At 45.8% G+C, this 21321-nt stretch overlaps 2 protein-coding genes across 4 annotated transcripts; one reads left to right on the top strand and one right to left on the bottom strand.

Annotated features, from left to right (window-relative positions):
• Positions 1–175: 175 nt before the first annotated feature.
• Positions 176–5018, bottom strand: SLC46A1 (solute carrier family 46 member 1). Its single transcript, XM_059487046.1, has 5 exons — positions 4773–5018; positions 3494–4346; positions 3064–3147; positions 2007–2163; positions 176–1468 (listed from the first exon to the last, which is right to left on the bottom strand). Exons 1-5 carry the CDS (start codon positions 5016–5018, stop codon positions 1393–1395), a joined length of 1416 nt encoding a protein of 471 aa, XP_059343029.1. The 3' UTR covers positions 176–1392.
• A 3054-nt stretch (positions 5019–8072) lies between these two features.
• Positions 8073–20623, top strand: SLC13A2 (solute carrier family 13 member 2). 3 transcript variants are annotated; one of them, XM_059486900.1, is made up of 12 exons: positions 8073–8174; positions 11173–11301; positions 11635–11771; positions 12973–13193; positions 14201–14378; positions 14581–14703; positions 15671–15892; positions 16035–16136; positions 16738–16852; positions 18004–18165; positions 19028–19165; positions 19920–20623. In XM_059486900.1, the coding sequence occupies exons 1-12, from the start codon at positions 8073–8075 to the stop codon at positions 20049–20051; spliced, it is 1761 nt and encodes a 586-aa protein (XP_059342883.1). In that variant the 3' UTR covers positions 20052–20623. The 3 variants fall into 3 exon arrangements, with proteins under 3 accessions (XP_059342883.1, XP_059342884.1, XP_059342885.1); XM_059486901.1 differs by having other exon boundaries at positions 12973–13117; positions 14170–14378; XM_059486902.1 differs by having other exon boundaries at positions 13024–13117; positions 14170–14378.
• The last annotated feature ends 698 nt before the right edge of the window (positions 20624–21321 follow it).

Below are 21321 nucleotides of genomic sequence, written 5' to 3' on the forward strand. Positions count from 1 at the left end.
CTGCATTTTCCCTGACTTTCCACTTTCACACACTCATTCTCCACGAGACAGATAAATTCCTGCTGCTCCTTCTTTACTGCAGTCTTCAATAAAGGACTGAGAGGTAAAATAATGGAGACAAACCTCCAATGAGTCAAGGACAAACGATACCAACAGCTGCACAAGATATCCAGAGTTTTATGAACCATAAAAGAGCACGGAGGTTTTATTCAATCTGAAGTAACAGTAAAGTCATTACTGCACGTACCTGAACAGCATGTGCAGTGCAGTGTACACAGAACTGGTTTATGGCACTTTGAAGACAAAAAAAGGATTGCAGCAACACAGGTAATGCTTTGGAAAGAACAATTTAAGTACCATGAACATGGAGTTTGCTTGCTGGCATCAAGAGATCCCAGGACAAGCAGCACTGAGGTCATTAACACAAGATTATGCCACATACAACAAAAAAAGATTAATCTTAAAGACACTAGTCCTGTCCCCATCTTGCTGAGGAAGGGCTCTGGATCAGCACAGCAGGGATTTCACATGATTGGGGCTCAGATCTGCAGTGTAAGGGGGGAACAATTCTGACAATTTTCTCCTTCATAGCTTTTGGCTATGTCAATTTTTATGTCAATTAAGGCACCTACAGGAGCTGCTCCAAGGATCCTCGTGGGTCCCTCCCAACCCAGGATTTATTCTACTGGCCCTGCAGTATTCTCAGATGATCTGTTACTTCTCAAAACCACCTCTGAGATCCCTCTGAGATCCTGGGCTGAGCTGCAGACAAGGCAGGACATACCACTGGCACTCCAACACTTCATGGATTAGATCCTGTTCTTAGGACACCTCTGACTTGCACAACTAAAGCTGGCTCAGTCAGTAAGGACAGCAATAGCACTCCTGTGCTAAACCACCCCTCTCCATAAGGAGTTTTGTGGTCTGGCATGTCACATTTGTTGGGTTTTTACTGGCAATGTGATGATTTGGGGCACAGGACACTGTTGGGTGCTTCTGGTTCAGCCTGTGCCTCACCCACACCAACAGCTCATCCCTGCACACTGGAATACCCTGAGGGGAAAATGCTCAGCAATTACAGCAGAACTCAGTCCTCTCTCCCCACTAAAAGCAGGGCAGAGCCTTCTGGCCCCACCAACCCCAAACCACAAAGCAGCTTTGCAATAGGCCCTCAACAGCTTGATTTGCTCTGGGGTCTCTTGGGTTTTCTCTGGTTTTGGAGCCATTCACAGCTCCAAATCAATTTCCTCCTGTGATTTCCAATTATTTGGCATTTAAAAGTCAGTAAGGACAGCAGAGTGTCCCTCCCACACTGATCAGTCCTTTGAGGGAAGAATGAAGTGCAGTGTTCAGGTGGACACTGCCGTGCTGGCCAATTCCTTGGCATTAAATTCAGTCTTTTGTGGGGGTCAGGGAAGCCTCTTGGAAGTGGTTGTAGTCGTGTTTTGAATCCCAGATTTGTATCCACCTAGAAAAGAATGAATAGTTTCAGCTTCCAAAGTCAAATGAGGATGTTGCTGAATGGAGTGAATCTTAAAAGTTTCAGAGGAACAAAATAATATGACCCTGCCAGGAACTGCTGCACTTCTGCAAATCCAAATACATTCCCTCTCCCAGAACCTACCAGGGGATTTGTTTTCTATCACAACAAAACTTCTGCTTCAATTACTAACGAAATTACAGGAAGAGAGACTGCTGAGAGAGCTCCATCTCTTCCGTGAAGAACTTTCAAATTCAGTTCCAGATTTTGGATTCCATTGAGGCTGCAGTGAGGCTTTGAAGCACTTTGAATGTTGGTTTGAAAAACTTCAGGCTGCAGGTTTATCCCTAGGATTCAGATTCCAAAGGAAATGACCTGCACCTCTTTCTACTGGAGACACCCTCTCACAACCAGAACTGAAAATATGCCTTTAAAACTGCCAGCTTCTATCCTAAGAGTAAATAGAGTAAATAGTATTTTCCATATGACATTGCATGGCAAAGTTTGGACATCTGAAGTAAATTACCCAAGGATAGCTGCTGGAATAAGGAGGATTATAGCCCCAAAGAGAAATGGGAATCCCCTCATGAAGTGCAAGGTGGCAGGGTAGAGAGAGTTGAACACTCCTGTAGACACAAGTGAACACAGCCCTTCCACGCAGGCAACAGAAGCAAAGAGAGCACCTGGAAAAGAGAGATAAGAGGTTAATGATAAGATAGACAGGCGGTTATTGCCTGTAAACAGCTGTAACACATCACCATCAGTGCATTCTGCCAATCTTTCCAAGGGTTTGCACTTGCCATCAGAAAAGTGTGTGAATATCAAGCGTGGTAAGGTGGGACAGGACTGGCCTGGCATGTCCAGCCTGTGGCCATGACCACCTCACCAACCTGCAGGATTTGTATCAAGAGATGGCCAGGACATTTTATCAGCTGGATTGTAAATGCTCCAGGCCAGGGCACCTCTTATCACTTGTTAAACATTAAGTACAGCACAAGATTTAGCACCATAAATCTGCTGTACGTGCCATCGCTGTCCCAAAATAAGAAACCTGAGTATTGCAAAATCACCTCTCCATTGCTGCCACCCAGATTCCCTCCTCCCCATCGGCCCCAGAGACATTCCTGTGCTGTGTTTCACAGCAAGTGCAAACCCTCCAAACACAGAACTGGACAAAAGGCAAACATGCTCCTCCTGTGGGTTATCCGTGATCTTTCACCGTGGTCAATGATACAACCCTCCAACAGCACCTGGTTCTCCCCACTGTTACTGATCTACAGAGGAAAGTTATGGTCAGGAGAATGACTCTTTTCTCCTTGTTATATAATCCATTTTAACTCTTGCTCCCTGTAAAAGTTTTGGAAATGAATGTATGGATGAATGAACTACTCCTGCTTTTCTTCCCTTGTTCTCATGTCGGAAATGCAGCGAGTCTGAATCAAAGAACGACAATTATTTGGGGGGAAAAAAAATAAAATTACCCTGGGCCTGAGGATGAATGCAGGGGCACAGGAGTCTGGTTTCAATATTTCAAGAAAAAAGTGTTTCAGGATCTGGCTTAAGCACAGTGGTTAATTCCTTACCTTGTTCTGTCTCACTGACCAGCTTGGAGAGCTTGGATCTGATGACTGGAGTGGCTGCCATGGAAAGGAACAGAATTCCATAACCTGTGAGCAAGACACAGCACATTAGGGAAAGGTCACCTGAAAAATAAAGCCTCCCAAGCCAGCCCCAGAAATCTGCAGCTGCTGGCAGTGTCTCCCTGCTATATTTAAACACAGTTCCCCCTCCTGGATCTCATAAGGCACTTTGGTCTGTGTGTGCAGTATAATACAGTTCTAGGAAGCCTAATGTTCTAGGAACTACATGGATGCACTTCCAAATTCAGTGTCTGGACAACACTGCCCTTAGCAAGGCACAGTTTTGTTGGTGCACGAGGCAGAACTCCCTCACATGCCTGAACTCCCCGTGAAGCACACTACCAGAAACAGGGATTTCAGCCCTCAGCATCACCTGTAAACATCAGTGGCGTTGTGGTAGCAAGAGACATCACCACCAGCCCAGCAATGTTGGAGAGCAAGCCTATCTCTGCCACCCAGGTGTCCTCAAGGCAGAGCTGCAGCAGCCTCAGCCCCGCCAGGCTGCTCAGGTACGCCAGGTAGCTGGCGGCCGAGCCGTACCCGATGAGATCAGAAGCCCAGCACAGAGGGAAGCCCAGCTCGTACAACACATAGATGTCCTTGGCTCCAAAATGCACCGTGACAATCAGAAAGAAAGCCAGGGAGTACAGAGCCAGCTTCCACCTGGAGCTCGGCTGCTCGGGGGCCGTGTACAGCCTGAACACAGCCTTGTAGTGGCTGAGCGTGAACAGCCTGGCCTCCTTCTTCTGCTTCACCGACTCCCGCAGGAAGAACGCGGCGTAGAGGGTGGCAGCAAGGCTGGCAGCAAAGGCCAGCCAGAAGGGGTTGATGTAGCCCTGGGCCTTGCGCCACTGGCCGCCGCCAATGCTGGCCACCATGCCCGCGGTGCCCAGGCAGGCCTCGAGGATGGCCACGCGGAACGTCCGCGCGCGCCGCTCGCTGGTGTCGGCCACGTAGGAGAAGCAGCCGGCCAGGATCAGGTTGTAGTCGCCCGTGAGGCCGCTCAGGATGCGTCCCAGGAGGAAGAAGGCGACGTGCAGCTCCAGGTACATGACCAGCAGGTAGATGGCTGTCTGCAGGGCCATGCCTGCTGTGGGCAGGATGAGCGCCGGGCGCCGGCCCACGCTGTCGCTCCACGTGCCGAGGAGGGTCACGGAGAAGAGGCTGACGAAGAAACCTCCCAGGTTGATGTAGAGGTTCCAGTGGGACACCAGAGCTTCCACCTCCTGCAGGAGAAACAGGCGGCTGAGGAGATCCAACAGCATCCACTGAGCTCCTCCAAACTCCTCCTGGCGCTCCGTGGTTCCATTACGCTCCCCTTCCCCTCAGGGCTCCCTGCTCCCTTTGGGGCTTCACGTTCCCTCCTGACTCTGCTTCCAGGGACTCCCAGCTCCTCTCAAGCTCTCTGTTCCCTTTGAGGCTCCCTGTTCCCCTTGGGGCTCCCTGTTCCCCGGGGCACTTCTCCTCCCCTGCTCCCCTGGGACCTCCCGTTCACCCTGAGCCCCCCGCTCCCTCCGGGGCTCCCCAACCCCACGGACCCGTCTTTCCCCCCGGCTCCCCATCCATCCCGTGCCTCCCCTCAGGGCTCTCCCCCTGAGCTCTTCATCCACACCAGGGCTCTCCGGTCCCGCCGTGTCCCCCGGTGTCCCCACCTGCCGCAGAGGGTCGGCGGTAGCGTTGCCGTCCCCGCAGCCGGAGGAGGAGTCGGTGCTGGTGCTGTTGCTGTAGCCGTGCTCGGCCCCCAGCCGGTCCCACAGGTACTGGGTGGCCAGCGGGCCCTGCAGCCCCAGCGACAGGGTGGCCAGGAACAGCAGCGGCTCCACGGCGGGCAGCGACAGGCGGCGCCGGCCCGGGGGCACCGGGGGCTCGGCGGGCGGCGGAGCGGCCATGGCGGCCATGGCGGGGCGGAGGCTCCGCCGGAACGGGACTGACACGGCTCCGCCCGGGATGGCACTGACACTGCTCCGCCCGGGATGGCACTGACACGGCTCCGCCGGAACGGGACTGACACGGCTCCGCCCGGGATGGCACTGACACGGCTCCGCCGGAACCGGACTGGCACGGCTCCGTCCTGAACGGGACTGGCTCGGCTCCGCACGGGACGGGACTGGAAAGGCTCCGCCCTGAACGGGACTGGTTTGCGCCTCTTGGGATGGGACTGGCACGGCTCCGCCCGGAACGGGACTGGCTCGGCTCCGCACGGGATGGCACTGACACGGCTCCGCTCAGAACAGGATTGGCACGGCTCTGCCCGGAACGGGACTGGCTCGGCTCCGCCCGGCATGGGACTAACACGGCTTCTCTCAGAACGGTCCAGGCTCCGCTGTGCCTGGAACGGGACCGACTCCGCTCCGCTCAGAGCGGTCCAGGCTGAGCTCTGCCCGTAACGGGACCGGCTCCGTTCCCTCCGCCGCCGGGACCGCGGGGGTTCCCGAGACCCCTCGGCGCTGGCGCTGCAGCGAGCCCGGCGCTAAAGGTGCAGCTCTCAGGGGATGATGTTCCACAAATCATGTCATTTTCGAGGCGAGAAAATCCCTCTCACAGCATCGACTCCGCCGTTAACCCAGCACGGCCAAGCCACCGCTAAACCGTGTCCCCATGTGCCACATCTTCGCACAGTTAATCCCGGCAGGGATGGGGCTCCGCCACTTACCTGGACAGCCTGTGCTAGTGTCCCTCTGGATGAAAAACCTTTTCCTAATATCCAGCCTCAACCCCCTGACATGCCTTCATGCTGCTCCCTCGGGTCCTGTCGCTGGTCACCAGAGAGCACAGAACAGCCCCTGCCCCTCCAACACCCTCAGGAGGAAGCTGCAGGATGCCATGAAAGCTCCCCTCAGTGTTCTGCAGGCTCAACAAACCAGGCAAAACATAAATCAACATTTTAACTGCACTAGGATCAGCAAAATACTGTATTTAGCAATATACGATCACTTCTATTAATTCACAGTGCACTAGAAAATGCTGCATTTTATAAAGAACAAAATATCTTAGAAACTCATTTAATAAAGAAGGGTTTGGCTGTGCTGTTTGCTTTTCTGTGAGGTTTGGCTGTCTCAAAGAGCAGATCAGGAAGCAAAGACCAAGTTGTCCTTGAAGTTCAAAGCACACAATTCAGAGTATTGATTTAACCTGTTTATATAAAATGGAGCAGTACCAAAATAATGTAAATTAGCCTCGCTCCTCTGACAGCACCAAGCTGCTTATGGGCCACAGGAAAAGTTTGGACAAGATGTAAACCACTCATTTTGGAGTAAAGCACTTCTAGAACTCATTTCTAGCGTCCTTGAAAGTGTTGTGACTCACATGACAGTGGCCACCATCTCTGTGGAGCTGCTGCTTTTAAAGTACAGGCACAATTCTTCAGCTGAGACCCTTCCACATTGGTATTTACACTCCATAAATGAGGCTGCAGCTGGAGGCCAACATTTATGTTGCAGAGATACAAAAACGAGATGTTCTTTTAGATTTCCATCACAGCCTTAGGGCATAAGAGTAAAAAGCAGAAAAACGACCTTGCTGTTGGCTGCTGTCACTGCACCTTGTCAGGCAGTAATTAAACATTCAATGGATGCAAGATAAGGGGGAACAGAATTAATTTGAAAGCTCTTTCTCATTCTTTTTTTACCATGGGTGAGATGCTGAAGCTCAGGGTGGGCACCAAGAAACGTGATGCTGTTTGTTGTGAGCAATGTGCCCAAGTCCAGCTTGCAAATCTAGCAGCTGATTTTCCATCATTAGCACATTCTAATGATGGAAAATCTCCCTACATTCTTGGGAGAAAACAAGCCCTGGCAGAAAAAGGGGAAGAGGCAGAAACAACAGAAGCTTTTTGTGCAGCTGACATCAGATGACCTGGTGGCTTCCCTTTGTCTCTCTCCAGTAAGCTATAAACACTACCGAGCTGATTTATAGCAATTAAATGGAAATGTTATCATCATTAGCTATGAAATGGACCTGGATGATCTAATAAAGCCATCAACATGGCATTAATAAGAAATTACCCTTTGGACTTAATTTATTTTATTTTATTATTATTGTATTATTACTTTTATTAATTTAACCCTTTGGATTTAAAATGTTTAGTACTATTCCTGTTAATGTCTAGAATCTATTGATTCACAGCTTGTATTTTGGAAGTTGCCTACAACTGGGACAAGAATTACCGCTAATTTCCCTGTAGCACCTTTTTCTTCTTAATTTTCCCCATCCCCAATACAGCCTGCAAGTTCCCAAAGCTGTGCCTATAAACCTGCAAGATCAAAAATGTGGGAAAAAACTTAAAACAAACCAGTGTTTGCAAAGAGATCCCCTGTAGCCGAGTGTTTCCCAGTCCACTAAGACCTAAGGTAGGGACTGTCAGTCCCTTTTTGTTTGGGGACTTGATGGTGACACCACCTCTGCCCAGTGGGTTTTGCTACCCAAAGTGAATTTCTCAGTGAACAAACATAAACATCATAAACAATCGTGTTTATATAACATTTTACACTGGTGTTTCTAATCCATGTATTTGAGCATTACAGGTGCTATCTTCAGTGTTCCCCCATATTCTTTGAAAACTGAAGTTATTTTTCCACCTGTTTGGGAGGGAGCAGTTTCTTTTTTTTAACAGGAGGAATAACAGCACCTATTCAAAGAGGGCATTATGAAAGAGCAAGTCATTAATATTATGCTTTTAAAAATGCAGGTCATGCTTTCAAAAACCCGCTTGCTCCGCAAGGAATTAATTCTCCGCCAGATTTATCACCTTTCTGCAAGATTCCCTTCAGAAAGTTCCTGCCCTGACACTCTTCTACTGTCTCCTCCCTTCTTTGTTCGCTTCCTTCTTTCTCCGATTACAGTTCCAAAAACAACACCCAATCTCCCGAGGTCAATGGTTAATATTCCCGGGTGTTTATATAGGCTCCAAGAGCAGATTCCAGGCCCTTCAGCACTGGGCCAGCTCCAGCACCATGGCTTTCTCCTGGCAGGCAGTGCTGGCCTGCAGGAAATACCTCATCGTCATCCTGGTACCCCTGGTGTTTCTCCCTCTGCCCCTGGTTCTGCCCACCAAGGTAAGGAGTTTTTAAAATCCACTTTCAAAGCCTCCAAAGTCTTAGAGCTGCTCTTTTCGAGGGGGAAGAGGTTCTTTCTGCATCTGCTGCTTGGAGATCTCTTTTCTCTTTTTTTGGTTTTTTTCCTGAGTATATTGGGGCTATAAAACAGCAGTGGGGCATAGATGGATGAGGAGCTGCATCTGTGGTTGCATCTTCTAGAGGAACATTCAGCCTGAGAGAGATTTTGTGACTCTTGCTTTGCATCTGGCTGATTTAGAAAAGGACTTTCTATGAGGACTTTCTATGCTGCACTAGGATCTAAGATATACTAAGATATTCCTGTGGACCTAAAGCTCAATTTTAATCCCCCTTTGCATTTTCTAACAGTGTTCAGTCCACATCTTCTTTTATTTTTTTCCTTGCTGTCACTGCTGCTTAGAAAAGCCATTTTTAGACAGACAAGACATTCTGATACATAAGGGAAAATAACATGCATTTCAGTTTTGCTTTAACTTATTTCTGTAAGAATCCAAACAAGGATTTTAAATTTAAAACACCAAGTTCTGGAAGACACCTGGCTTAGGGTTCCTTCAGGGAAAGTTGACTCAGGAGCTGCAGTACCTGGGTTGGTATTTCCGGGGTATTGATCATTTGAAGAGAGCTGTGAGCTGACAGACTCCCACTCTTCTGCTGCTTCTTCACTGTTTTTGCACTCCCAGCCTCTTCATGCAGAAAGATCTGATCTCTTGTCTTTTATTACAACCCCAGCACCACAGAATAGCTCATCCCAGACTGCCCTTCTTGTCACTTCTCTTTGGACAGCAAATCCTCACTCTTCCCTGTGGTCTCTGCCTCCCAATCCCTGCTGATTCCCAGTTTAGATTCCTTCTCCAAATTCCATTCTCCTCTTCCCTAACCCTTCCCTCCCTACCTACCTCAGCTCTGAGTGTGGCAGCTGGTCAGCTCTCATTCCCTCACTAGGTAAATAAAATAGTTTAAATTACTATTTAAAAGCTCACCAGGAAGTCAGGAAAAAAAAAAAAAAAAAAAAAAAAACAAGAAAAATAAGAAGTCCCTTTTTTTGCTAGTTAACGTTCAGTGGGCAAAGGAGTCACTGAAGTGAAAAGAGATCAGAATCAGGAAAGTTCTAAGTTCTAAGGAGACAGAGAGTGATTTTATTTTCTTTTTTTTTTTTTGTCCTGAGGCCATGAGTTCAAACTCACATTGTTACATACAGTGAGTCCTTGGAGTTACCAGTGGAGTGATTTGGCAGTCTTGGTTCAGTTGCTCTTTGAAAACGACTCTCTCTGGTTTCTATGCAGTCAGCAACAAGACAAAAATAGAAAATGTCCAGGATCTTTCCCTTTGCCACTTAAGGAAATCTTTGAAAAGGGTTTTTTGGGGTTAAATTGTGCACTGTGCCACTGCTGAGCAGGAAAAGCTGGTGGTGTGAGCCAGCAGCTACAGGGTGGAATTTCACATTTTTTCTATTCTGTTCATCTATTAACCTGCCCTAAGATGACATAGCACTGGACACTGAGCTATTATAATTGAGGGCAAACAATGCTAAAAATCTTGCTTAAAGGCAGAAGAGTGTCTTTACGGGGTGGATGATTTTGGGGAAACCCTTTTTCCAGCTTTGCCTGAGGGTCTGTTCACAGCAGGATGGGGGACAATGGCACTGTGCCCATGAGATACATCCCAAAGTTCTACCAGGGTCTCTCAAAAGGCACCCATCTGTGTCTTTTGATAACAAACATGGAGAAAAAGGATTGTCAAAAGGGCAAATTGCTCTCAGTGACCACTGGCATGAATAATTAAGGTTCTTAATGCTCTTGTTCAAAAATAAGGTTCAAAAAGGAATATTTTAGTATCTTTGGGAATCTCTCAGACTTACTTCTTCAGCCTGGCTGCTTTGATAATTCACACCTGGATTGCTGTCTTCTTCTTTCCTCCAAACTGCTCAGCTCCCTGCTCAACCTTTCCCTTCACAGCTCTGTAACCTCCACACCGCGTTCAGAATTCCTGAACGTGTTCCCAAGAGTCTCAGATTCAATCCTGTCACCCATTATCCCAGCTCCTTGCTTTAATCCTCTGTAACCCAACCTCCAAAAGCATCACTACAGTTTCATTCATACTGAGCAGTATATTTTAGTGGACATCCTTTATCCAAGACCACACATCCATGGTTTTCTTCCTTTGGCTTTGGTGTCTCCCACAATTGTGCAAGTTCCAAGACACAGAAGACACCAAACCCTCCTCTTACTTTCTTTCCCAACCCAACAAAATGCCACTGTTGGACAAGTAATTTTGAATCTTTTCAGTGTGCAGGGACTGGCTTAAACATTTTTACTTGAAGTTTGGAATGGTTGTCCAAAGCAGTAGTAAATTAAGGTTTCCTCAGAAAAAGAGTGACATGAAACAGGGAATCTCACTTTCCTCAAACAAACAAGACAAAGTCAGTGGAAGCTGAAATGATCTGTGACCAGTCTGCCAGTCAGCCTTTCAAAGTCTCTACTAAGCTAAAAATCCAGTGAAAAGTTATAAAAGCATTTACAGTACAAGGAGTCCAAGCTGCTGAAATTAGCTGTGGTTCACCTGGGCCATGACCTGCAGCCCGTGTGAAAACAGGCGGAGAAACCCTGACTGGATCAGCAACTGATTCTACAACTCAAGGACATAAATACAGAATATAACACCATCAGCACAATCAAGAAGCCTATTCAGTGATTGCCAATCCCTTATCATGAAAGTCCAAAGTCACCCATGCTTCTTTTCCCCAGTGCTATTTTTGCCCCTGCTGAAGGTCTCATCTGGTCCTCAGAGTTTTGATGAGATTGCTGCACAGTTTGACATTTGATTAGGATCTGCAGAGGCCAGAGGCTAGATGGGAAAGGAAATAACCTTTTATCTAATCCCTTTATCAGGCAATGGATGTAATTAAGAGGCCTTGGCTTTGGAGAAGCCCTAGGTTCGATGTTCAGCATGTTCTGATTGCTGTCCCCTTCCCTGGCAGGAGGCACTCTGTGGCTATGTGATCATAGTGATGGCAATTTTCTGGTGCACAGAAGCTCTGCCTTTGGCTGTCACAGCTCTCCTGCCCGTCCTGCTGTTCCCACTAATGAATATCATGGATTCAACCACAGTAAGAGATCTTGCTCCGTGTATTAATCAGTTAGCTGCTTTTATTCTGGGATTGCTCCCCAGGATTATATGATGACCATCATTATATTTATGTTATTGATAGTATTATTGTTTTCTTTTAACTTTATTATTATTATTCTCTGTCTTCTCCATGGAGTAGACCTTGCATGAGCCCAGAGTGAGCTCTGGGTGGAGCTGCTAATCTGAAATCAAAGCAAATTCCCCATCCGGATGCAACCCAGAGTTACTCCCTGCTAATGCCTTTGGAATGAACTCCCTCAGAAAATGTCCCCCTCTCTTGTGACTCTTCCCTCTCCCCTCTCCCACCTCACAGGTGTGTCAGGAGTACCTGAAGGACACCAACATGCTCTTTTTGGGGGGCCTGGTGATGGCCATTGCCATCGAGACCTGGAACCTGCACAAGCGAGTGGCTCTGAGGGTCCTGCTGATCACGGGTGTCAGGCCAGCCCTGTGAGTGACAGGGGTGGAAACGCTGTGGGATGAAGGATTTTATGGCATTAGACCCCATCTCTGATGGGAATCTGCAAATCTTTCCCTGCAAATGCTTTCCTGCAGCCCAAGTGAGTTAGGGCCTGAGCAAGCCTTGCAAATGTTGAGGCACGTCTTTATTTTATTTTATTTTATTTTATTTTATTTTATTTTATTTTATTTTATTTTATTTTATTTTATTTTATTTTATTTTATTTTATTTTATTTTATTTTATTTTATTTTATTTTATTTTATTTTATTTTATTTTATTTTATTTTATTTTATTTTTTAACTCCGAAAGGCTTTTTGATGGAGAAATAGCAGCAAGAGAGTCAATACTGGAAAGGGAAGGGTGCTGCTAGGCTGGGCCAGGGGCACAGCTTTGGACAGTCAGGAAAAAGCACAGCTGGAACACAAAGAACATGGACTCTCTGCCTGCTGCTGATTGCACAGAGAAGAGAAAATATGAGGATGCTTGTTTGAAAAACAACAAATGTTTTCCAGACTAGAACTCTGAGCTATGAACAGGCTACACCACACTGTTTAATCAGTTTCAGCTCATAAGAAGGGGGAATACTGAAGGAAATTACAAAGCAATAGAATAAAAATGCATACAAGATAAACCCTTTTTCATCTGATATATAATCTACATCTCATCTAAAGAATAATTTTGAGACAAATAACAGAGTAATACCGAAACCAGGATTAGAATTTTAGATGAGTCAGAAGAGAATCTTAAATAATAGAGGTGGGATAAAATAACAAGAGGGGGAAAAAAAAGAGATCATCTTCCTTATGGCTTAAACTGATTGCCATTTGGGATCAAATTCAGCTTGCAATCCCTCTTTAAAATCTATTGTAATGCATTGAAATGTGCTGTTGAGAAATGTCTTCCTGAGAATGATGTGGGATAAGCAGGATCTGTCTGGATAAACTGTTCCAGCCCACCAGCTTCCACATCCTTAGCCATAGGAATGTCAAAAAAATTGGCTGAAAAATAGAAATTGATGTTAAATCTTAACTGGGTCGCTCACAAAGCAAACCAGGGCAGGAGGAAATGCTGGGTGGGGGATTGCTGAGCATTCTCCAAACCCAGCATTTGCAGCTGACTCTTTGCAATAAAAATAAAGAGCACTGCAGGGCTGGGTTCTGATCCAGCTTTCCCAAACCTTCTCGTTGCAGGCTCCTGATGGGTTTCATGGTGGTGACAGCTTTCCTGTCCATGTGGATCAGCAACACAGCCACCACTGCCATGATGGTCCCCATCGCCCAGGCCGTGATGGAGCAGCTGCACAAGTCAGAAGCAGAGTCTGGCACCACTGGCCAGGTGTCTGAACACACCAACAAAGCCTTTGAGCTGCAGGAAAAGTCACCTGACAGCTCCAAAGAGCCTGAGGAAAAAGGTGAATGGGTTGAGGGTGATTTTTTCTTCAGGGTGATGGAGGATGGCCTTTCTTCTGTCATAGCAGTTCCTAGTAAATCCTAAAAGAAAACTGTCCCCAAAGCATCCTGACTGCACCACACAGCCCTGATGAGACTCTTCCATGAACCAGACAAAACCACAATTTGTTGTTGTTATTAGTATTATTATTATTACTACTACTACTACTACTACTACTACTACTACTACTACTACTACTACTATTACTACTACTACTGCTACTACTACTGCTACTACTACTACTACTACTACTACTACTACTACTACTTGGCTGAAGTTAAATCAAAAATACAAAAAGTTCATAACTATTCAACAAACTGACCAAAAAAGTACAAACTCTCCACTAGGGGAAGGCTTTATATCAGGCTTGCTATTTCCCTGCATATTTATGTTAGCTCAATTATTATCTATTGTGTAACTTATCATATCATAGGGGATTCCCAAGGCAAAATTTCTGGCCTGTTTCCAGCTGGAAGGTTAGGGATTAAAAAGATCTTTCTAATCCAAAGGTACACAATCAAGCAAGAATATCTCTTTACCAGCTGTCTTGCCCTCTCCCCATTTTTGAGGTGATTCCAGAGTTTCTGAACATAAATCTCAGTGCCAGCAGACAGGTGCTGGTGCAGGAAAAATCTCCTTTTAGCCCAGCTCCTCCAACTCTGTTATAATTCCCTGAATTTCTGCCTCATTCCCTTCCATGTGCAGTTCAGACATTGCCCTCATTCACAAGGAAGTGTAAAACTTTACACACATTTCAAATTCCCCTCTGAAAAACTGCTCTGTGTCAAGACAACCAGTGAAAATGGGCAGAAGGTCAAAAAATTAACAATGCCAGCCTTAAAAGGAGGAACTTTGTTTCCTTCAGCTTTGAATCCAATGTGTTCTAGCCTTGAAATATTAAATTCTGCAGGCCCGAGGCCTTCTCCTGTCCAACATAGTCCTGCAGCTCTTCTGTTCCTTGGGATCTAGGTAATTCTCATGTCGTGGTAATTGAGGAAGAGAAAAAGAGAAAAGAAGAGCTTGAGAAGAAGCACTTGAAGCTGTCCAAGGGAATGTCCCTGTGCATTTGTTACTCATCCAGCATTGGAGGGATTGCCACTCTGACGGGGACAACCCCAAACCTGGTGCTGCAAGGACAAGTTAATGAGTAAGTCTGGGATTAAACACCCTCCAAACTGCAGCGTTCTGCTCCCGCTGGCTCCCAGAGAAGGAAAATGTCACTTTGGTGCCTTTCCTGGGAGCTTCTCTTCCCCAATGGGCCCCACAGAACCTCCCCTTTTCCGGCTCATTAATGAAGGACAGAAGGGAGTGTGGAAATTTGGATGCTAACAGCCACCTGCATTTTCCAGCATCTTCCCAAACAATGGTGGCATCATCAACTTTGCCTCCTGGTTTTCCTTCGCCTTCCCCACCATGCTGGTGCTGCTGATTTTGGCCTGGATTTGGCTGCAGATCCTGTACCTGGGCTTCAAGTGAGTACCCTGAGCCCCTGCCATGCACCTGAGGGCTCTGATCAGGACTTGCTCAACACCAGGGATCCTTTATTGATGAGAAAAATCACTCAGAAGGTGGCAGAGTCCAGACACACAACAGAGACCAGAACAGAACTCGGTGCCTGTTAAAATTCTGCATTTTCCTTTGAGGAATCTGATTAAATCCCAGCTAAATGTGCCCTGTAGATGAAAACAGGGAGCTGTGAGTGCACATGACCTGTTCTGCAGCATTGCTGTCGTGTCCTAGGAGATTGCTGTGCTCCAAAGCAGGAAATTGATTTCTACAGAGAGCTGTAAATGCCTTTGTGACCAGGGTTGCCTCAGACCTACAGGATTAGTTCTGGGCTGGTTCTGGAGCACCTCACCCCACACAACCAGCCTGCATTGCCTGCCTGTTTAACACTCAGCTTTTCATGTTTGTGTTATCCCAACTTCCCTCATGTTACATGGAAAAAGTGCTGTAACACCTGAAATGCTTTTTCACCTTCAAATTCCTCCTTTAAAATTCTCATTCTCTGTCATTTTAAAAAGCTTGGCAACTATTTACTTCCTAGTAAAGTGATCAAACAGCCTTGTCAATCACATTAACATTGTCCTGGTCTAGTGGAAGGTGTCTCTGCCCATTCATTGGAATGAAATGGGATTTAGAATCTCTTCTAACACAAACCATTCTGTGATTCTGTATTTTTTTTCCCTCACATGTCCATATATCTCACTTATTTAAATTAAAGTAATGAGCTTTTAGGGACAAGATCATCTTGTCTTTCTGATCATCCTGTCACGACATGCAGCCCCTACTCACCATGGTTGCAAATTATAATATATTTAATTTCAATATTCATATATAAATGCATATAAAGACATTATGATTGAGAATAAATTTGGGTTCTTAACTCTCTGGATACCTGGCAAATTTCTCTGACACTTCTCATCCATTTTCTTCCAGTTTTAAGAAGAATTTTGGTTGTGGTGTCAGTCCTGCTGCCAAGGCTAAGGAGAAACAGGCCTATGAAATCATCAAGGAAGAGAGCAAGAAACTGGGCAAAATGAGCTTTGCAGAAATAGAAGTTTTAATCCTCTTCGTTCTCCTGGTGGTGTTGTGGTTTACAAGAGAACCTGGGTTCATCCCAGGCTGGGCAACAGTTCTCTTCAACAAAGATAACACAAGGTATTATCCATCCCCTTCTCGTCCTCACTTGGAATAAAAGTGGAACAGGCTGGATTTTATCCAGCTGGAATCACAGCTAATATACTAATATATTAGTATTATATAATACTAACTACCTAAACTCCTGCCTGCTCTCCTGCAGCTATGTCACTGATGCTACAGTCGCCCTCTTCATCTCAATATTGCTCTTCATCCTCCCTTCTGGCTTTTCCAACCAGGACAGAGAGCAAGAGCAAACAGGTGAGTCACTGAAGCACCAAAAATCAGCTGACTGAATAGGTGTGTGGGAAATGTTCCCATTTGGGGTTTACAAAGGAATTTTCAAATATCAAATAACCCTTCAAAGTGCTCTTCCAGCTGTGTGCTTTAGGTTTGGCAAAGCACATATTGCATAAAATCCTCTGTTTCTCGTAATTTCATTAGGAAGCTAATCAACTATTCAGGAATTCATCAACTAATCAGTTTCTCATCAACTAATTAGGAAACTCTTATCCCAGCGGTATTCCTGCCCCCTGTTATTCCCATTTGTGAAAGATTCCAAGCTGGAATCTTCAGGAGGGAACACACAACAGAAACACACGGAGCTGCTGCCACACCTTTAACTCACCCTCCCCTGCCTCCTACTGAGCTTCTTGGAGCAGCAAAGATCGTTCCTTAGAGCTTTTGCAAGTCAAGTTTTTAAAACCATTGTTGCCGGTGCTCCCAGCGTTTGCTTTGGGAGATAATTCCAGAGTTTGCTGACAGAAGGGATTCCTGATGTTCAAACCAAGCTCCCAAGTAGTTCTCCCTTCTTTGGGGATTTTTTGTGGCTTCACAGAATCTCTTTTTTGTGTTCCAGGGGGCAGGGCAAAGTTCCGGGCCCCTCCACCCCTGCTGGGCTGGAAGGTGGTGCAGGAGAAGATGCCCTGGAACATCGTGTTCCTGCTGGGAGGGGGCTTTGCCCTGGCCAAGGGCAGCGAGGTAACATCGCTCGGCTCGCCTGGGATCTATCTCTGCTTTCCTGGCTGGCTCCTTCTCCACCTTGCTCCTCGTGCTCTCCCAGGACACAAGAGGGCACACCCGGAGCATCAAATGCTCCTTTTCCCCAGCTCCTGGCTCTGGGACCATCCTTGGAGCGCTGGCATCACATCCTGCTTACTCCCCGCGCCAATCAGGGCAGCACCATTGGCTGCGTTTCTAGAAAATTGGCTGATTAAGAAACTGCCCCAAACAAATTTATTTAAAATTTCTTTTAAATAAAATGTAATTGGTGCAGGCAGCATGATGTGATGATTCACCCAGGAGGGGTCTCCAAAGTATTTCAAAACAAGGATTTATGAAAATGGGATTTAAATTCAGCTATTAGAAGAGAAATGTAGAGCTTGCTAGGGAAACATCACATCCAGTGCCACACATTATTTTTCAGTAATGATTTAAGTGATGGAACAGATAATCCATTTTTTTAATCTATAGACAATAAAGAAATTCTAAAAGGCTTCAAGTGCCCAGAAATACTAGTTTGGAATTCAAAGATCAACATTAAAATGGAAAAGTACATGTTTAGAAAAGGAAATGTTTAAGGAATCAATTTAATTTTTTCCTAGAATAATTAACCAAATACATAAAAGCTGCTGCAGAAAGGCCAGAATGACAGGGAGGATGCTGCTCCTTCCCAGTGACTGACAAGGATGAAGGGTGTGAAAGGATTCAGACAGTTATCAAGATCTCAGACAATGTGATGAAATGACATTAAATCACTACAGCATCTGATAAGATTTATATTAAAATATTTTAGGAAGTTAATTCAAATATCTTTGCTTATATATAAAAAAGCACCTCAAATATTGATCATGTACAAGTAGTGATCTGAACAGAGAAATAATTATTTGCTGTCAATAATGCAATATAAATGCGGGATCTCCTACTTTCCAATTCCTCGGATGGGAAATAATGTTGGGGTTTTTTTCTTTACCTGACTGGACAATCCTGTCTGTGAGCCCTGGCTGTGTTTTCCTGCAGTTTGCATGAGAACTGCTCTGAGGAGGGAGGGCTGAGCTGGCATGAGAACTGCCCCAGAACACTGATGCGGCTCTTCCCCCTCCAACCTGGCCTCCCTCTCTGCTCTGCTGCAGGAATCTGGTCTGTCTGCATGGCTGGGCACCAAGCTGACCCCTCTGCAGAGCATCCCTCACCCAGCCATTGTCTTCCTCCTGTGCCTCCTCATCGCCACCTTCACCGAGTGCACCAGCAACGTGGCCACCACCACACTCTTCCTCCCCATTCTGGCTTCTATGGTGAGTCCCAGCATGTCAAAATACTCTTGTAAGAACAGCTTTCAGCTCCTCAGTAGCCAAAATTAAAGTGATCCATTTTGCTGGCAAAGCCAAACACTGGCTCCTGTATCCCATCAGGGGTACCAGGCCTGAAACAAAAATCTGTGTGTGCACACAGGAACACACACCATGCTTAATTCAACCTTTCTGGAACCATTGCTGGGGAAAAGCAAAGGGATTAAATTCACTGGCATATGAAGATTTTGCCTTCTGGCCTAAACATGAGGTCACTGCCAGCTGTACTTGTTTTTTTCCAATTTGTTCTGCACGGAGAAAGCAGCAGCAGCATTTCCTTGCCTGCAACATTCCATGACTGTATTTCACCCCCACCAAGGCCTTGCAGAAACGTCTGAAGGTGGTAGCATGACCTAATTCAGACTTCTGCATTTCCACAGGAGATTCCTGCTGCTGGGGCAGACAGAGTTCTGCAAACTGAAAAGCTGGTTCCAGACAGAAACTGGAACGAGCTCCTCCAAAATCTTTTTACATAGGCCACAGACTCCAGCCAGCCCCTAAACCAAAGCTCTCACCTCCACAGCTTCACCTGCCTCCCCTGGTGCTTTAATTTTGTTCTTTACCAACTCAAAGCCAGGGTTTGGAGCTGAATATAAGCATTATTTATCCATTTATACAAAGCCCTGACCACAAAATCAATTCTTGCATTTGCTGCGTAAAGATGCTGGAAGTGTCTGAAGCAGCAGCAAAACATGAGTGGCTGCAGTGTTTGGGGGAGAATGAGCCTTCTGACATGGACAAATACAACCAGATTTCTGTGCATTTCTGTGTGTCAAACCCATCATCTCTGCTCTCTTTTTGTGCACAGGCTGAAGCAATTTGCCTCAACCCTCTCTATGTCATGCTGCCCTGCACACTCTCTGCATCTCTGGCCTTCATGCTCCCCGTGGCAACTCCTCCCAATGCCATTGTCTTCTCCTATGGACAGCTCAGGGTTATTGATATGGTGAGAAAAAAAAAAAAAAAAACAACACTTTTTTTCCAGAATTTTCACCCCTAGGTTTGATCTTTTCCTGATTCTGGTTCTTCTTGGAGAGTTAGAAGAGTCAGTGCGCCTGTCTTATGTCAAGTGAAAAGATGTGTGTGCATTAATAAAGGGTCACACTGTCTCTAATATACTCTGAAAATCTTAGAAAGGTGCTAATGAGCCTTTAAAGAACAGCCAGGGCCTCTTGAAGATTTTATAATAAGAGCTGTCAATGTCTCACTGCTTGGAAAATCCCAAATGTAGAGCATGAGGGTGTCCAAGGGCCTTGTCACCTGGGCTGTCCTTCTGCAGGGACAGGGAACAGCCTGGCACATCTCACTGGGTGCCCTCTTGAGTCTTTAGAGACTGAAGAAGTCACTAAAGATGCAAGGACAGCAGTGCCATGTCTCTTGATAACTTCCATAACTTATAACATGGGGCCAATTCATTGATGCTGTTCCAAGAAGAAATCTAAAGTAACATTAGAGAGAAATGCCAGGTCAGAAGAGAAGTGGAATAAAAGAAATTTGGGACTTCTAGTTTTAAGAGTTTTATCCAATGGAAACCTTTCCCTTTATACAAATTATATTTCTGAAGAAAACCAACTTAAATATAATTTGGTGGAAAAAACACACCAAAGAGAAAATCAAACCATGCAAACCATCCTAACCATCAAGGAAGGAAAAAAAAAGCACTCAGGGCTGCTAACAACCCTTCTCTTTTCCAATTCTAGGCCAAAGCTGGGTTTGTGCTCAACATTCTGGGAGTTCTGACCATCACCCTGGCCATCAACACCTGGGCCTCATCCCTGTTCCAGCTGCAGACCTTCCCCTCGTGGGCCAACAGGACAGGGACCTGCCTGTGACCTGGGCAGGGCACAGAGCCAGGACTGCTCCTGTCAGAGCTGCAGGGAGAGCAGGGCTCTCACCCACACAGCTTTAGAGAAAAGCTTCTTCTGTGCAAAAGGGCAAGCAAAATCCTCCCAATGGTAACAGCAGTGAAATTGCCCGGCTGCTGTTGGGTTCTGAAGGGGGATTGAGGTGATTTTTGGCTTTGCAGCCCTCCCACCTTTAGGTTTTCTGCCTCTGCAGGGGTGTTTGCCCCCAGTGCTTTTACAGTAAGTCTGAAATCTGCAGCAAGAAAATAAGAGAGAGGTGTGAATAGGGAAAAGGAGGGAGAGAGACTCTGAGCTCCTGATTTTGGGCTGTCACCGGTCTCCACCTGTATATGTGTAAATGTTCAAGGTGTACATGATTGTTATATACTCTGTGGGCACTGACAGCAAGCTGTGTATTGTGTGATCACAGAAAAAGCACTGTCAGCCCCTCCTAGTTTGAAATGTATTTATTTGCAGTCCCCTTGTTAGGAATGTAAAAGATGAATTTTCTCCCAGAACATCCACCCCGGTGTTATTTATGTCAGATTACAGCCTGCAAGTTCATGGTAAGGCATTTCCTTGAAAGGGAGAGAATCCCTGTGTCCTAAAATATGTATGACTGAATTAAAGTGTTTTTTAATGTACCCCTGTCTTCTAGAGTTTATTTTTTTAATTATAAATCACTGCTTCTGTCTTCGAGGTATCAACTGCTTGTCCATGTTCTCACTTACAATATCTTTAAATAATCAGAGAAATCAGCATAGCTGATTTTCTCTTATCTTTAAAGTAGCAATTATGTTGTTATTATTACTGAGTCAAATTTTCTTGGACTGTGCAGCCCAAGATTTTCCTTTGTGAAAGCCTATTATGTAATCCTGTTCCATATCTCACCCCTGTTCTTCTGGAGCTCGCTTTCAGTAGCAGATAAATTCCTAATGACCCACACTGAAAAATGTCCAAAAGCACTTTGCCAAAACAATCTCCTGGTGCCATAACTGAGGTTGGGCTCAGGCAGAGCAGTTGCTCAATGTGTGCCCCTGAAGTTTGCTCTGAAACCTTTGTTCTGTTGTTTCCTGCTTCAATGGTGCACAAAGTGCATTTCTGAAACCCCACTCTGGTGGGATCTCCACACTGGTCCCATGAGAGTGAAAATGAGGGAATTTCACTCTAAAACAGTATGTTCTCCTCAAAATCTTTAATTTTTCTTTCTCTAATTATTAGAGAGAAAGAATTATAATTATTAACCCTAATTATTAGG

Source organism: Ammospiza nelsoni, chromosome 21 (genome assembly GCF_027579445.1).
Source record: "Ammospiza nelsoni isolate bAmmNel1 chromosome 21, bAmmNel1.pri, whole genome shotgun sequence".
Classification (NCBI taxonomy): Eukaryota; Metazoa; Chordata; class Aves; order Passeriformes; family Passerellidae; genus Ammospiza; species Ammospiza nelsoni.

Coding starts and splice junctions, on each gene's coding strand:
- SLC46A1 (XM_059487046.1), bottom strand. CDS start 5,018: ATGGCCGCCATGGCCGCTCCGCCGCCCGCCGAGCCCCCGGTGCCCCCG. Junction 4,347..4,772: donor CCGCCGACCCTCTGCGGCAG/GTGGGGACACCG, acceptor TTTCTCCTGCAG/GAGGTGGAAGCTCTGGTGTC. Junction 3,148..3,493: donor AACGCCACTGATGTTTACAG/GTGATGCTGAGG, acceptor TCTTGCTCACAG/GTTATGGAATTCTGTTCCTT.
- SLC13A2 (XM_059486900.1), top strand. CDS start 8,073: ATGGCTTTCTCCTGGCAGGCAGTGCTGGCCTGCAGGAAATACCTCATC. Junction 8,175..11,172: donor CCCTGGTTCTGCCCACCAAG/GTAAGGAGTTTT, acceptor CTTCCCTGGCAG/GAGGCACTCTGTGGCTATGT. Junction 13,194..14,200: donor CAAAGAGCCTGAGGAAAAAG/GTGAATGGGTTG, acceptor CTTGGGATCTAG/GTAATTCTCATGTCGTGGTA.